This window comes from Eptesicus fuscus, chromosome 3 (assembly GCF_027574615.1).
Source record: "Eptesicus fuscus isolate TK198812 chromosome 3, DD_ASM_mEF_20220401, whole genome shotgun sequence".
NCBI classification, from domain to species: Eukaryota; Metazoa; Chordata; class Mammalia; order Chiroptera; family Vespertilionidae; genus Eptesicus; species Eptesicus fuscus.
In genome coordinates this window covers 8,432,807-8,447,958 of record NC_072475.1, presented here as the reverse complement: position 1 = coordinate 8,447,958, position 15,152 = coordinate 8,432,807, and the positions used below count along the sequence as shown (strand labels likewise).

Here is a 15,152-nt window from a genome sequence, read left to right as displayed (position 1 = left end):
GGGATCACCCACAGCCCCGCAGCCATGCAGCCTGCAGCTCCACAGCCCCACATGCCCGCAGCCCCATAGCCCTGCAGCCCTACAGCCCCACATGCCCGCAGCCCCATAGCCCTGTAGCTCCACAGCCCCACATGCCCACAGCCCCACATGCCCGCAGCCCCATAGCCCTGCAGCCCTACAGCCCCACAGCCCCACCTGCCCGCAGCCCCATAGCCCTGCAGCCCTGCAGCCCCACAGCCCCACATGCCCGCAGCCCCATAGCCCTGCAGCCCTGCAGCCCCACAGCCCCACATGCCCGCAGCCCCATAGCCCTGCAGCTCCACAGCCCCACATGCCCGCAGCCCCATAGCCCTGTAGCTCCACAGCCCCACATGCCCGCAGCCCCATAGCCCTGTAGCTCCACAGCCCCACATGCCCACAGCCCCATAGCCCTGCAGCCCCACAGCCCCACATGCCCACAGCCCCACAGCCCCACCTGCCAGCAGCCCCATAGCCCTGCAGCCCCACAGCCCCACATGCCCGTAGCCCCGCAGCCTGCAGCCCCGCAGCCAGGTGGCACCTGAAGGAGACGAGGCCGGTGGTGAGCAGCGGGAAGGCCAGCATGCACAGGATCACCCGCCAGAGCCCGTTGTCCACGCAGAGCTGGCCCCACCACACCTTGGTCAGGAAGGCCTGTGGACAGAGGGGCCAGCTTCAGGACAGTGGGCCCCTCACCCCATCCTCACCTGGGGCTCCCTGTGCCCCACCCCTGAGGCGGGAGTCCACCCTTGAGGGGGAGTCCACATGCTCCAGCACGGTGCCCTTTGGGCCCCCCCGACCATGAGATTCAGTGGGTGGCACAGGGCAGCCTGCCACCCGCCAGCTGAGGAGCGGCTCCGGGTGGGCCAGGCTGGGCTCTCCCAGAGGTAAGGGCGGAGAGAGGGGCCCTACCCTGGCTTCTGGCTCAGCGCCCATCCTCCCTGGCTCTCACAGCTGGCCCCTCTAAGCACTGTGTGGAGGCAGGGGGAGGGGAGGGGAGGGCGGGGAGAGGGAGTGGTAAAAGAGGGGACAGGACTCCTCCCCACCGTCTTCCCAGGCCCCAGCACAGCACGGGGCATGACAGTGCTCCATGGACATGGTGACAGCACGAAGCGATGCTCAAGGCAATGCTGGTGTTCCTAAGGCACCTGCCAAACTCCAGGCTCCGGAGCGCGTGGAGGAGCTCCCTGCCCTCTCCCAAGGCCCCAGGTGGGGATGACGCCTGGCTCCTGGGGCCGCGAGGGCGACGGGGAGGAGGGGTCTAGGTAGGAACACCCTGTGTGGAGGTGACTAATGTCCTGCCTCTCATTTAGCATCAGTTCCCTTCCCCATAAACAAGGAGGAGGAGGGCCTCTGGGGTTTGCAGCAAGTGACCGACAGGTCTGCACCATCCCTCGTCCAAATGGACCTGAAACTGGTGGACACGTGCGCCCTCTACTGAGCGGAGGCTGCATCTCCACGGCAGCTCCAGGGCGGCTATTCCCGGAAGCAGGCCGCCTGCGGTCACCTGGATGCCCCCGTGGGACACGAACTTCATGTCCTTGGCCTCCAGGGCCAGCTGCAGGCAGGTGGTCTTGCCCCAGGCCTCTGACACCCGGGTGAGCAGCTTCTGTGCTCTCTCCTCGTCCTTCCGGTAGCACTCGGTGAAGACGCCTGCGGAGAGGGGGACCCTGTCACAGCAGCCGGGTCCCCACAAAGGGCCCCCTCCGGACGGCACAGATGGGACAGGAGGGGAGCTGAAATCTGGGCAAGGACCTCAGAGTGACGCTGAGGGGCTGGGACCCGGGACCAGGACCCCAGGGCGCTCAGCGGGAGGCCCGGCCCGTCGACTCACCGATGGCTCTGTGCTCGTACTGGTCGGCGAGCGCCAGCATCTCCTCGGAGCTGTCCGTGTCCTCCTCCTCCTTGGAGAGCTCCTTGAGGATCTTGCTGCAGGCCAAGGCCGCGGCGATGCAGTCCTGGCTCTGCGCCAGGGGAGCCACCGTCAGGGCCCGCCTGGTCCAGCCAGGGAGCCGCAGACACACTGCCCGGGGTGATGAAGGCAGAGACCCCGGGAGAGCATGGGCCCCTGGGCATTGCTTGCTGTGGCCCCTCTCTTTATAGACCATTTGGGTCACCCACATCGACACAGGTACCATTTCTGAGGCCCGGCCTTCTGCACGGGCCAGTGGAAGTGGTCTGCTTCCCAGGCAGCCCGCCTGCCCACCCAAACACAAGCTGGACACAGGGCGCCAGCACAGCACTGCCGGCAGGAGGCCCAGCTCCCGGGGCATCTGGTCAACCCCAGATGCGGGGCTGAGGGTCAGAGAGCACCAATGGGGAGAAACAGGACCAGGCCCTGCAGGTCTCCGTCCGGGCTCAGGGCTCCCTGCCTCAGTGGCACCGCCAGCCCAGGCACCAGAAGGGGACTGAGAAAATCTCACGGAGGCCCTCAAAGCACAGCCCGGAGGTGCTGGGTGCAGGAGCAGCGCCGGCCCAGCATGAGGGCTGGTGTCAGAGCCTGGGAGTTTGCGTTTGGCCTTCCACCCCCAACCCCCACAGAGCACCTGCGGCCACAGTCAGGCCCGGCCCAGCGCTGACCACCCTGCCCCTGGGGAAGGACGAACCTCCCAGGACCACCACCAATGCCACGCTGCTGGTGACAACTGGGGAGAGAGATAACTCCTCGAGAGCAATTTGGAAATGCCAGCGCTAAAAACAGGGGCCTCTCTGAGAAAAACTTACTAAATTTTACTTTCCCTTAAAGAGGAGAATCAGCTGGAGCCAGGCTCAGGCAGGGGCACCAGGGCCTGCTACCAACCAAGTGACAGATGGTCTCCTTGAGAACCTCAACAGCCAATGGGGAGACGCAGCCCCTCCCGGGACAGAGCTTGCCCTGCAGCCTCTGAACAGAACGGCCACAGCTCAGGCGCTGACCCCCAGAACCCACGGGGCCCACGGAGGATGGCTCTTCCTGGCCAGCCTCCTCCCCGCATGGACCTGCAGGAGTTTGTGTGTCTCGCCTTTTAAACAATTATTGTCTTGCCTAGAGCTAAGCCCTCTGTTCTCAACACTGCACACGCCGAGTCCCTTCAGGTGTTGTGACACCCATTGCCCTCCCTCCACGGCTCTGGCCACCCCACCTGCTGTCAGTGCTGGGCTTGCAGGCCAGGCTCTCTGCTGGAACCCTGTCATTGGCCCGCTCACAGCCACATATCTGGTTACCTGAGCCCAAATGATTTCAGCCAGCTCCCGGCGGTTCTGGACGATGGCCCAAATGAGAAGATCGCGGACCGGGTCCATGGTGAAGGTGACCTGGCCTGATGAGCGTTTGTAGAGGGACCGGAGACTCACTCCCTGCACCTGTGAGCGGTGGACAGTCAGAGCCCCTGCCGAGGTCCCCACTAGCATCAGGTTCCCCAGGGGGCCTGGTGGGGTGAAGGTCCTGAACGCAGCCCACATCTTCTCAACCTCTGCCCCTGGGGGACGAGCCCTGAGACCTGTGTTTTCACAGCACCATGAACACCAGGGTTATAAACCCATCACTGGACACACGTAAAAACATCCAGAAAGTGGGATACCAGTGGCTCCTGCACCAACATTTGTAGATCCTGTGACACTCCAGGCAGCTCAAGGTTCCTCAGTCCTACCCGACCCCATCAAAGCCCCTATCTGTGAAGAAAAATTCTAACAGTCTGTTGCCAGAGCCATGGCTATGAGCTCCTCGGGGACCCGTGCCATGTCTTGTGAAAGAGAAAGCAAGCAGAAAAGGCTGCTGGGCAGACACTGAGGGTCTGTGAGAACAGGAAGGTATTGGGCTGCAGACACACTCAAGCGGCAGAGGGACACAAGGCTTCCTGGCCAGTCAGTCAGTAAACACATACTCAGACAGCCTGGAAACAATTCCCAGAGACAGAGCTCACATCCTCCATCTCACACACAAAACTGCACTTTCTTTAAGTGGTTCTGGAAGTTTCCCAAATGCCCATCTTTATAAAAAAAAAAAATTAGTTTATCTTCTTAAATTACAGACATGGTCAAGTGTGAGCTTCTCTTTTGGACTTTCTAAAGTACCTTCCCGCTGGGTATCTTAAATACACTGGGATCAAGGAGATCAGAACCGCAAACACGTAAAACTCAGCCACAGTCACGTCTTTCTCAGGGGTCAGGCAGAGCTTGCCTGGGACAACGAACACATGCAAAAACCTAAAAGAAGTGGGTCATTTTCTAACAGTAAAAACCCCACAAAACCCAATCTGATCTTAGATTGCAGGAACCACCACCAATGCCACAAAGAAATCATCAGGATAGAAAATGAAGAAGTTATCAGAGCTTCCACCCAAAAAAAGGCCCCAGGCCCCGATGGACTCACAGGGGAGTCTGCTGAGCTTCTAAGAAGCAGTGAATTCCAGCTACATAAACTGTTCCAGAGCAGAGAAAGAAGGAAGGCTTGCCAGCGGATTTTACAAGACTAACACGGAACTGGTACCAGAACCTGACAAAGACAGCCCCCAAGATAAAAGTACAATCAAAGCCTTAAACATTCTGATGCAAAAACCCTGAAAATATTGGCAACAGAATCCAGTGTCATATTAAACACATCTTACACTGCCATCAAGGTGAGAGTCAAAACAGCAATAAAAACATTTCACTATCAGAAAATCTATTAAAATAATCCCTCAAGGTCAAAGAGCCGCTCAAGTTCTCAAAGGGAAACTGACAAAACGGCACTGAGGCTTGGCTTATAAAGTCTTAATGACGGGACGAATACTCCCTGATGATACACCAGCGCCATGCGTAACACAGATGAGGATGAGACTAGAAACACCCCCTCCTGTCCGGTGCTGGGCACCTCAGACAGACATGAGTGGAATATTGTGACCTGACTGTGAGCCCACCCGGAAAACCAATTACATCCGGTGAGCAATGGGGATCATTTTCCTTACATAACCTTTTGTATCATTTGAAATTTTCAGAAAGTAAGTTATGGGCTGAATTATGTCCCTCCCCAAATTGATATGTTGACTCCCCAACTCCCAATGTGACTGTATTTGGAGACAGGGTCTCTAAGGCGGTGGGTGGTTGGGGTTAAACGAGGTCATATGGGTGGGGTCCTGACCCAACAGGATTAGAGTCTTTATAAGAAGAGGAAGCAGCTCTAGCCAGTTTGGCTCAGTGGACAGAGCGTTAGCCTGTAGACTGAAGGGTCCCTGGGTTCAATTCTGGTCAAGGTCACATGCTTGGGTTGCAGGCTCGGTCCCCAGGAGGGGGCCTGCAGGAGGCAGCCAATCAATGATTCTCTCTCATCGTTGATGTTTCTATCTCTTCTCCCCCTCTCCCTTCCTCTCTGAAATCAATAAAAATATATTTTTTAAAAAAAACATTTCAAAACAAAGAAAAAAAAAAGAAGAGGAAGCAGCACAGAGCACTCTCTCCCGATGGGCACAAGCAGAAGAAAGGCCATCTGCAACCAGGAAGAAAGGCCTTACTCTTGCTGTGTAAGCCCCAGTCTACTGTACTTTGTTATGGCAGCTGAGCAGAGGAAGGCAGGAAGTGTACTTCTCTTCTAATAAAAATGTAACCTAAATATTTTTTCGCAAAGTGCTAAGGACCCAGCAGTGGCCCAGCATGCAGGCCACGCGGAGCGGGGGCCACGTTACCAGCACGCACGTTGAGCTTGATGTGGGGCACGGGCAGCAAGAGCCGTGGCCGGTCGCTGGAGCGGGGCCGGGGGTACAGCAGCTGCGTGGAGTCGCCCAGGAGCTCCCGCAGCACCTGCGCCACGTGGTGCATCTGCACGGCGGGCAGGGCGGGCGCGCAGGCCACGCGCTCCGGCTCCTCGGCCAGCACCTTCTGCAGCTTGCAGTGGAACAGGCAGGAGGGGTCCAGGTTCTTGTACAGGTAGAGCAGGGTGTCCCACGTGACAAACTCCTTCAGCCGCAGCCCGTTCTCCAGGAAGAGCTTCACAAACTCGGGCTTGTTGGAGATGAGGGCGGCCGTCATCATGGGGTGCAGCTCTGAAGGCTGAGAGAGAGTGCCGTTGGGGGGGGGCTGCATCTGGACATCGCCCCCCGTAACCCGGGCTTCAACCCCCTTGGATGGGGACAACTGTGGTCTCCAATTTAGGGAGGAGAAACTTGGCTGGGCCACCCTCCACACCCAGGGGAGGGCTGGATCTAGACAGAGGCCATCATCCTGCTTCCACAGCATGATTCCTGTGGGCCCAGCGACACCCCCTCCCCCGCCCCCAGGGCAGCCCCGAGAGGCCATACCTTCCACTGCCGCTCATCCGTGAAGATCTCGCTCCGGGCAATGTCCACACGGTTCCACGCCACGGCCAGCTTCAGCTGGTGGTCCCAATTCTCGTGGCCAAAGTGGTCATGGCTCCGAGAGGCTGCAGGTGAGAAACCCAGCATCCCAGGCTTCAAGCTGCACCTCAAAGCCACTGTCCATCAGCAGCCCTGCCCTCTAACAGCCAGAGAGGCCGGGCTGGGCACCAGCCTCAGCTCTCAGTGATTTTAATTCAATGAGTACAGGGCTCCGTTGCAAAGTCTGCCCCGCCCCCCAGTCCCCCCCACACACACACCTTTATACAAGCTTTTCCTTCCACTGTTCGAACCAGGGAATCTTGGGTTTGGGTCGCCATCTGGCTCCCCCCAGCTCCCCTGCCCAGCCCACCTCCTGGTCAAGCCCTAAGTTGTAGGAACACACAGTCTCCAGTCTCCAAAAGGCGGGCCCTTCTACGTTCACGTTAAAACGTCACCGCCACGGAGCTGTCACCCTCCTTCTCAGTCTTGATTACAAAACCACCACCTCACCCAGGTCATGCAAGTATTTTGCCCAACTAGTTTATGTTCTCTCTTTCGGGTTTAACATTTTCAAACACGGGGTGTTGTTTGGGGAAGAAGAAAAAAAGAAGAAGAACTCTGACCCTTACCTCACACCACACACAAAGTTAACTCAGGTGGATCATAGACTTAAGCATAAGAACTGTGCCCTTGAGCTGCCATGATGAATAGAAAGAAGTATTTGCAACCATGGGATGGGCGAAGGTTTCTCCGGGTGCAAAGAACATGAACGTGAAAGGAACAAGTTGTTAAATTAAAATGCCTTAAAGCTTAAGCCGTCTGCCCTTCAAAGACACCCTGAAGGAAACATAAAAGCAGACCAGGAGCCAAGAAAAAATGTCCCAGTACCTACATCTGACAAAGGATTTGTATTAGAATCTATCAAAGCTCTTACAACCCAAAAGTGAAAAGACAAACAACCAAGTGAACATGGACAAGCGATCTGGAAGACACTCCAAAAGATGCTATCCACACGGCCAACCAGCCCAGGGAACGATGCTCACATCGTTAGTCATCAGGGGACAGGGAGAGGTCACCTCCCACCCGCCAGGGTGGCTGCAGCCTCGACTGACAATAGATACCACACGCTGGCAAGGCTGCAGAGAGGTAAACTACCGTTTTTTGGAAAACGGTTTGACAGTTTCTTACAAAGTTAAACATACTCTCACCCTGAAGAACCCGTCATTCCACTCCTAGACGTGGACCCGAGAGAAATGAAAACAAATGGGTGCGTTCAGAATAGCCCCAAACTGGAGGCAACCACAATGCCCAACAACAGATGAATGGACGACAGAATACCGCTCCTGACAGAATAACACTCAGCCGCAAAAAGGAGCTGAGTTCTGACACCTGTGACAACATGGAGCTATGCCAACATCACCTTGCTAAAGCTTTTCATCGAGGTTAACGGAATTGTATAGTGCGCAAATCTTAAAAGAATTAAGATTCTTTTGGGGAAGAAGAAAAAAAGAAGCTTTTTTTCGACAGCTTTTTACTCTATCGACACCTGCATGACCACCACCAAGATCAAGACGGGACACTCCAATCCCTGAGGCTTGCTCACGCCCCTCCCACTCAGCACCTGCAAGAGGGGACCGCGACCACAGCGTTAGCTTTGCTGCCTCTGAGCATCGTCACAGGCTGCCGGGACTTGGTGCCCCACGTCCCTGGGGTCCATCTTTTTGTTTTGTTTTGTTTCAGAGAGGAAGGGAGAGGGAGAGATAGAAACATCAATGATGAGAGAGAATCAAAGATCCGCTGCCTCCTGCACGCCTCCTACTGGGGATTGGGCCTGAAACCTGGGCATGTGTCCTGACCGGAATCAAACCCGAGACCCTTCAGTCTGCAGGCCGGGACCATCTATCCACTGAGCAAAACCAGCCAGGCCCTGGGGTCCATCTTGAGCCACGAGTAGGGTCCTTTCTCTCCCAGCCGGGCACCGATCGTCAGACTCAATGCCCCCCCCCCCCTTTGTCTTGGCCTTTGAAGGCCACAGCAGCCTGGGATGTCCCAGGAATGAGCTGCCTGGTGTCCCTCTCTTTTATCTTTGGTCCCTTAAGAGAAGGCAGGGAACAGACAGACTAGATCCTTCCACGGCCCATCTGTGCTGGGACACCCTCAGACCTGCCCCCACCAGATAGGCAGGCAGTGAGTCGCGCCTCCTTATTCCAGCCCCACACGTTGGCCTGCTGCCGCCAGGACGGAGCAGCTCTGGTTCTGTTGGACCCGCTCTCCCCGGTTCTTCTCTGTTCCAGCAAGAATCTTCCTGGACGGAGGCCTTTAAACCGAAGTCTCCAGTCTAGGGTTAACCATCTTGTTGGTTAGGTGAGGTTTTATGGACAACATTCAGTCCTTCTGTCACGGAGGGGCACGGAGTGGACGTACAGAAAAGAGGTCACGTTTGACACTGTCTCGTGGAAGCTTCTGCGTCAGAGTCTGTGTGGGGTGTGTTCCCAGCACAGCCACGTGGAGCCGGCGGACAGGGAGGACAGGGAGGTACTCACTTCCTCGGCAGAGGGAGAAGAGGGAAGTGTGGGCCTGGGAAGAGTGGCCAGAGGGCAGAGGCCAGACCAAGGGGACTGCCCGGGGCTCTGTGGTCAGAGGACCCCCTGCGTGTTGACTCTGCTGTGGGGGGGCGGGGGGGGGGGCAGCGAGTTCAAGCATGGAACCAAGTGTGGGGAGTCAGGAGTGGGAATTCCAAGCTTCTTTCTTTTTACCCTGAGATTTTATGAGAAACCAGGATGGCCACAAAGAGATAAATGACCATGCTCAGATTTCAGTTAAAAAGACAAGTTGAGAAAGGCGCCTGCACCCCAACGTCGGCAATGGGCACCCCCCTGCCAGCCGCCCTCCGACCAGTGTGTCCGACCGACCAGAACTCAGGGCCCGAACACGCTTGTTCTAGCTTCTCCCCGTGGCCCCCACCGTGCCGGCCCCTCACCTTTCAGCAAGGCCTGCAGGATGGCCACGTCCACGTCCTGCTGGCCATCCTTGCCTTCCCGGAAGATGGTCAGCAGCTGGCGCCTCCGAACAATGTCCTGGATCTGCAACAAGCGTTCCCCACGGGGGGTCCCAGTGATGAGCGGGCCTCCTGCCTCCTCCTGGGGCCCCCGGAGAATGGAGGCCCCGGACTCGGAGCCAGAGCCCTGGGCATGAGTCCTGCCTGCCTGTGTGGCCGGGACCAACAAAGCTCTTACAACACAAAAGACTCCCCATGCCCTGGACAGTGAAGATGAAGATGCTTAAGGACCAAATACGTGATCTTTGCGAGTGGCCTGTGGTGCAGAAAACACAGCCACAGTGTAGAGAGTGTCCACCCTGCCCATGAGGTGGTGTTGCTTAACTTAAGACTTCTCCCTTGGTCCTCCTGCCTGGGCCCTGCCGTTCCTCACTCTACCTGCCTGCCTACCTACCTACCTGTCTATCCACCCACCCATCCATCCATCCAATTATTCACCTACCTATCCATCTATGAATCCACATATCTATCTGCCCACCCTACCTGTCTACCTACCTACCAATCTATATTGTCTATCTACCTAGCCACCCTATCTATCTATGTATCTATCTATTTATCTATTCAGCCAATTCTCAGAACCCACTGTTAGATTCAGTTCTGAGAACTGGCCGAACAGATACACAGATAGATAGATATATACCAAACATATACCTATCATCTATCTAGCACCTGTCTATGACATCATTTCCTGCCTGCTACCCGTTGCTGCTCCCCGTAACCCCTTCACCCTGAGGCCAGCGTTCACATTCCACGGGTCCTTCATGGCCCCCAAGGCTTCAGACACTACCCCCAGGCCCTCAGGCTGACCACACCCGGCCTCCCTCCTTCCCCCTCCTCGCCCAGCCTGTTGCTCATGCGTCCAGACCGGCCATTCCCCACCTCCACCCCTAAAACCCCAACTTTCCCCATCCCTCAGGGTGCAGCTCTCATGGCAATTCCTGGCCTCCCAGTCCCACCGTCTCCCAGCCAAAGTGTCTCCTGAACTTAACCCGCCTTTGGTTCACATCACAGCTACCGTTTTTGGAGTGCGCATGTGGAGACAAAAACCAAGCACTTTGCATAAAGATCCTTGTCCCGTCCTCCGAGTTTCAGTGCCATTGTCCCCATGTGACAGGCAAGAAGAGCAGCGGAGAGAGGGCGAGTGTGTCCTCCTGACACACAGTCCTTCGGTGCCGGCTGTGAGCCCCGGGATGAGAGCCGTGGCTGGTGTCCACGTGCACAGTGGCAGAGTCTGGGGGAGGAGGCCACCTGCTCACCCTGCCGCCCACCACAGTGCAGACCCAGCTCGGGATTTGCTGAATGAAATTACTGGGTTTTGTTTGTTTGTTTTGTTTTGTTGTTTTTAATCCTCACCTCAGGATATTTTTCCACTGATTTTTAGAAAGAGTGGAAGGGAGGTGGAGAGACAGAGAGAGAGAAACATCAATGTGAGACACATTGATTGGCTGCCTCCCACGCGCCCCCTGACCAGGGCCAGCGATCGAGCCTGCAACTGAGGTATGTGCCCTTGACCGGAATCGAACCCGTGACTCCTTCAGTCTGCAGGCCGATGCTCTAACCACCGAGCCACCGGCAGCTCTGAATTACTATTCATGACCATGAAGCTGGGGGTCCCCTCCTTCGAACCAGAGTAACAATGAGGGGCCACCCCTGGGTGGCCGAGTGCCATTACATGAGTGCCATTTTTCAGGGCCTTGACTCACAAGGAAGAGTGGAAAAAACCAGGCACCTCTGGACAACAGTGGGTTAGATTCGGTTCTGAGAACTGCCTGAATAATTTATCAACTAACCAGGAAAGGCCCTGGGCCTGCCCGCCCATTCCCCGTGGCTCCGTGGGGAACCCAGCTGATGCTCACAGCCGACTTCAGAGTCTTCACAAACCGGCCTGCACACACGGCAAAAACAGGCTCCGGAACATCCACGTCGAACAAGCTCACCCTGAGACCAAGGAAGCGCCGACAAGGACAGGTCCCTGCGCCACCACAAACACCCGAAGCAGGGCCTGCTCCCATCCACAGAGAGCTGGCTGCCTTGCCCTCCACCCCCGCCAGGGCCCAGACCCCCAGCATCCCCTCACCCCAGGCTCCCGAGGGGGCGTCCTCCTTCACTTGGTCCCCTACGAGTGTCCCTGTGGTCTCTGGCTGGTGGGCATGACCGCCCATGTGGCCCGAAATTAGACATAGTGGGGGCTACGGTGCTCCACAGACTTGCCCTGGAAGGTATACATCAGGCACTTAAGGCGGAATTTCCAGGAATGTCTGCAGCCTGACCCATCTTCCAAGGAGCTGGATAAAGGATACAGACCCAGTGACTTTGCAGCCCCACCTTGCTGCCGGGGAAACGGGGATCAGAGAGGTGCTGAGTGCCCTCACTGAGAATCCTGCCAGGAGACAGGGACCATGTGAGCTCAGGATGGCGGACCCCCACCCCCGAGACAGCAGTCAGCATGACCAGAGGAACCAGGGTGCAGGGGGCTCTCCCCTGAGCTCACCCCACTGGCCACGGGCTTCATGGGATGCTGAGGGCTGAGCCAGCCACACTCCCTCACACTCTTGGAGGCTGGGGTCATGGCTGTGGGTTTGTTGGGGCCCCCTGAAACCTGGATGGGGGAGATGGCTGCCTCTGAGTCCACTCCAAGTGACGCAGGGCTCCCAGTTGAGCCAGACAGCCTCCAAGTATTGGAGGACTCCTGCCCTACAGTCTAGAGTGAACGCCCCACCATGTCTATCTGTCTGTAAGGGGTTCTTGAAGCTTCTCTGCCCATCTGTAGCTCCCTCCCAGGCCTTGCAGCCTCCCAAACACTCTGGACTGTACCCTGGAATACTCACTAAACCTGAAGATCCCCAGGAGAGGCCCATGCCCACTGATGCCTCCGAGGAAGCATGGAGGTGCCTCCCAGATCACCTCATGGGGTGGGAGCCATGGGTGGCCTCCATCTATACACGCTCTGCCTGCCTCCCTGTCCGGTCAACCCCGGAGCGCCTCCATGAACATACCGAGAGGCCCTGAGCCCCCCAGGCTCGGGGTGGGCATGACCAGGCAGCACCTTGGCTGCCCTAATCTCGGCTCCCCACCCCTCTGCCCGCCTCCTGGCCAAGCACCAGCATCCTGGCCTCCCACCCAGGAGCTCCCGACCTGCAGTGTGCCAGCCCGGGCATGGAGTTCTGAGGGTGACAGGTTCCAGGCACGCCCTCTCGGCAGGACAGCGTGTTTCCTCGGCTGAAGCCCGCCCGCCTGCCCCGGGCCCTCTGCCTGCCCAGCTGAAAGCCCCCACCCTCTGCAGATCACTCCCGTGCCCACCCAGGCCCCTGGGGCTCTGTTTCTGGATGGCTCATGCCCTGGTCCTGTGTACCAGGCCACCGGCACCTGGGAGCCAGCAGCTCCCGGTGACCACCGCGCCGGCCCGCCTCACCTTCTTGGTCCACTCCACGATCGTGCCCTCGGTGAAGGTCTCGAACATCTCCTGGAAAAACACGGCCAGCTTCTGCTGGATCAGGGCGATGGTGATCTCGGAGATGGGCAGGCCGGCCACCTGCGCGATGACGTCCGCCACGCGGCCCGAGCCCTCCACCACCACGCACGGGGTGCCGTGGGTGATGGCGTTGTAGATGGTCTGCAAGTCAGGGGCCGACCGTGAGCGGGACCTGATCCCTCGCCACTCTCACACTTCCTGAAAAGGAGAACTCTCTGACAGCATTTAACGCCTGAGCTGAGGGCTTTAGTGAAATTCACTGAACATGCTGATCAGTGCCGCAGCATCCACTGCTCCGAGGGGAGAGGCGGCCAGTCCTGAGACGCTGGGGAGTATACAGCTGACACACCATCTCCTCCAGACCTGTCACTCAACAGCACCAGAGCAAGAGGACACCAGAGCATCTCGAGACAGGGTGCTGCCTGGGCCAGAGATTCCCTCCCTCACTGAGGCTCGGGGCGAGACCAGGACGACGAGGGATGGCCCTCAGGGACCCAGCGTGATCGCAACTTCAGGAAGGGGCCCCTCACCCAGCGGCAGGATGCCTGCCCAGGGACAGATGCTGTGCCTTGTGCGGGAAAACCATGAGGAGGAGCCCGAGAAAGGCGGGCGTGGGGACCAGATGTGTCCCCATCTCCCCAGGAAACCCGAGTTTCATTTTCACCTCCTGGGGTTAATGAACGTTTAACGACACTTTCTCTGCTCCTGCCCCAAATTGGCAGGCTGGGGCGTCATATACATCCTGCACGGAGGTACCAGAACGAGGTGATCCACACACTGTGGAGTGGGTTCTGAATAAAGGTCCGTGGGCAGCAGGTTAACACCACTGAGGAACCTCCGTGAAGGTCAGCTGCCACACGCACGGCTGCCCCGGTCCTGGAAGCAGGGGACCGTCACCCCCATCCTTGCTGCAGTCCCCGCTGGAGCCCCTCTTACTGGTCCATCGCCCAGGGCCAAAGCAGCGCCCCGTCCACCCTCAGCTGGAGAGGGCCCTGCCGCATGGGGGAATGCCCCTTCTCCATCTCCTGGGGGCAGCTCCTCACCCTCTCCTGCCAGTGACCCAATAGGATGCTGGGAACAGCGCTGGGTCAGCTGTCCCACCTGCAGCAGGACTTGACCCCCAGGGGCCCTAACCACTGGCCAGTACTTACGTGCAGCGTGCCAGGTCCTCCCTCCAGCACCACACAGACGATGGGGATCTTGATGGCCACACCTGGGACGAAGCACAGAGCCCCAAGGAGGGAATGCGGGGCTCCGCTCCACCTGGGGTGCTTCCCCGCCCCCTGCAGCTCCAGGCTAATAGCGAGGAAGCGTCACAGTGCTAAGCAGCTTTCAAAGGCTGACACTCTGGCCCTGGCTGGTTTGGCTCAGTGGTTAGAGTGTCAGCCTGTGGACTGAAGGGCCTCAGGTTTGATTCCGGTCAAGGGCACATGCCTCAGTTGCAGGCTCGATCCCCCAGGAGGCAACCAATCGATGTCTCTCTCTCACATAGATGTTTCTCTCTTTCTCTCCCTCTCCCTTCCACTCTCTGAAAAATCAATAGAAAAATATCCTTGGGTGAGAATTAACAAACAGATAAATAAATAAAGGCTGACGCTGTCCTACGTAAGGGAGCAAACTCAAGAGCCTCGTGATGGCTCCGCCACATGACCGCCCTGCTTTTCTCTGCAGCCCATTCCTGGCGCCTCGAGTCTGGGCAGGTCTTGGGGCACCTCGAGCAGGTGGGCATAACGCACCGTGTGGCCCGGGAGCACAGCATCAGAACCACGGGGACCAACCTCAGTCCTCTGTCCAGACGCTTGGCCCCACCATGAGCCTTTCCTCAGCCTGCAGCCAGGGGTCCTGTTAGAAATCTCTTTCCCCAGCAGTAAACCTGCTCTCAGAGCTGCCGCAATCACACCGCCCCCACACACTCTAGCCTAACACTCCCACCAGGGTCTCTCAGTCCAAGCAGGGCCCCGAGGGTGGCCCCAACCAGTAAGTCAGTGTCACCTGGGAGCCTAGAAGCAGCTCCTGCCCACCTAGACCTGAGTCACAGACCAGGGGCGGGCCTGGGGGGTGACTGACAAGCCTTCCAGGGGACTCTGCTGTGCAGCAACACAGACCAGGGGCGGGCCTGGGGGTGATTGACAAGCCTTCCAGGGGACTCTGATGTGCAGCAACACAGACCAGGGGCGGGCCTGGGAGGTGACTGACAAGCCTTCCAGGGAACTCTGCTGTGCAGCAACACAGACCAGGGGCGGGCCTGGGGGATGATTGACAAGCCTTCCAGGGGACTGTGATGTGCAGCAAAGCTTGAGAACCTCTGCTCTCAAGG

General features: G+C 57.9%; 1 protein-coding gene across 3 annotated transcripts in view; it reads right to left on the bottom strand.

Annotated features, from left to right (window-relative positions):
* TRPM2 (transient receptor potential cation channel subfamily M member 2) overlaps positions 1–15,152 on the bottom strand; it is a 49,107-nt gene that overhangs the window by 24,474 nt on the left and 9,481 nt on the right. For 2 of the 3 annotated variants that reach the window (XM_008145659.3, XM_054713597.1), the window contains exons 7-15: positions 13,987–14,048; positions 12,776–12,976; positions 9,286–9,388; positions 6,270–6,391; positions 5,668–6,021; positions 3,223–3,360; positions 1,853–1,982; positions 1,526–1,671; positions 560–672 (exon numbers count right to left, since the gene is read on the bottom strand). In XM_008145659.3, coding sequence (XP_008143881.2) covers positions 560–672; positions 1,526–1,671; positions 1,853–1,982; positions 3,223–3,360; positions 5,668–6,021; positions 6,270–6,391; positions 9,286–9,388; positions 12,776–12,976; positions 13,987–14,048 — 1,369 coding nt within the window. The remainder of the gene's footprint in view (positions 1–559; positions 673–1,525; positions 1,672–1,852; positions 1,983–3,222; positions 3,361–5,667; positions 6,022–6,269; positions 6,392–9,285; positions 9,389–12,775; positions 12,977–13,986; positions 14,049–15,152) is intronic. The other variant, XM_054713598.1, reaches the window with a different exon arrangement.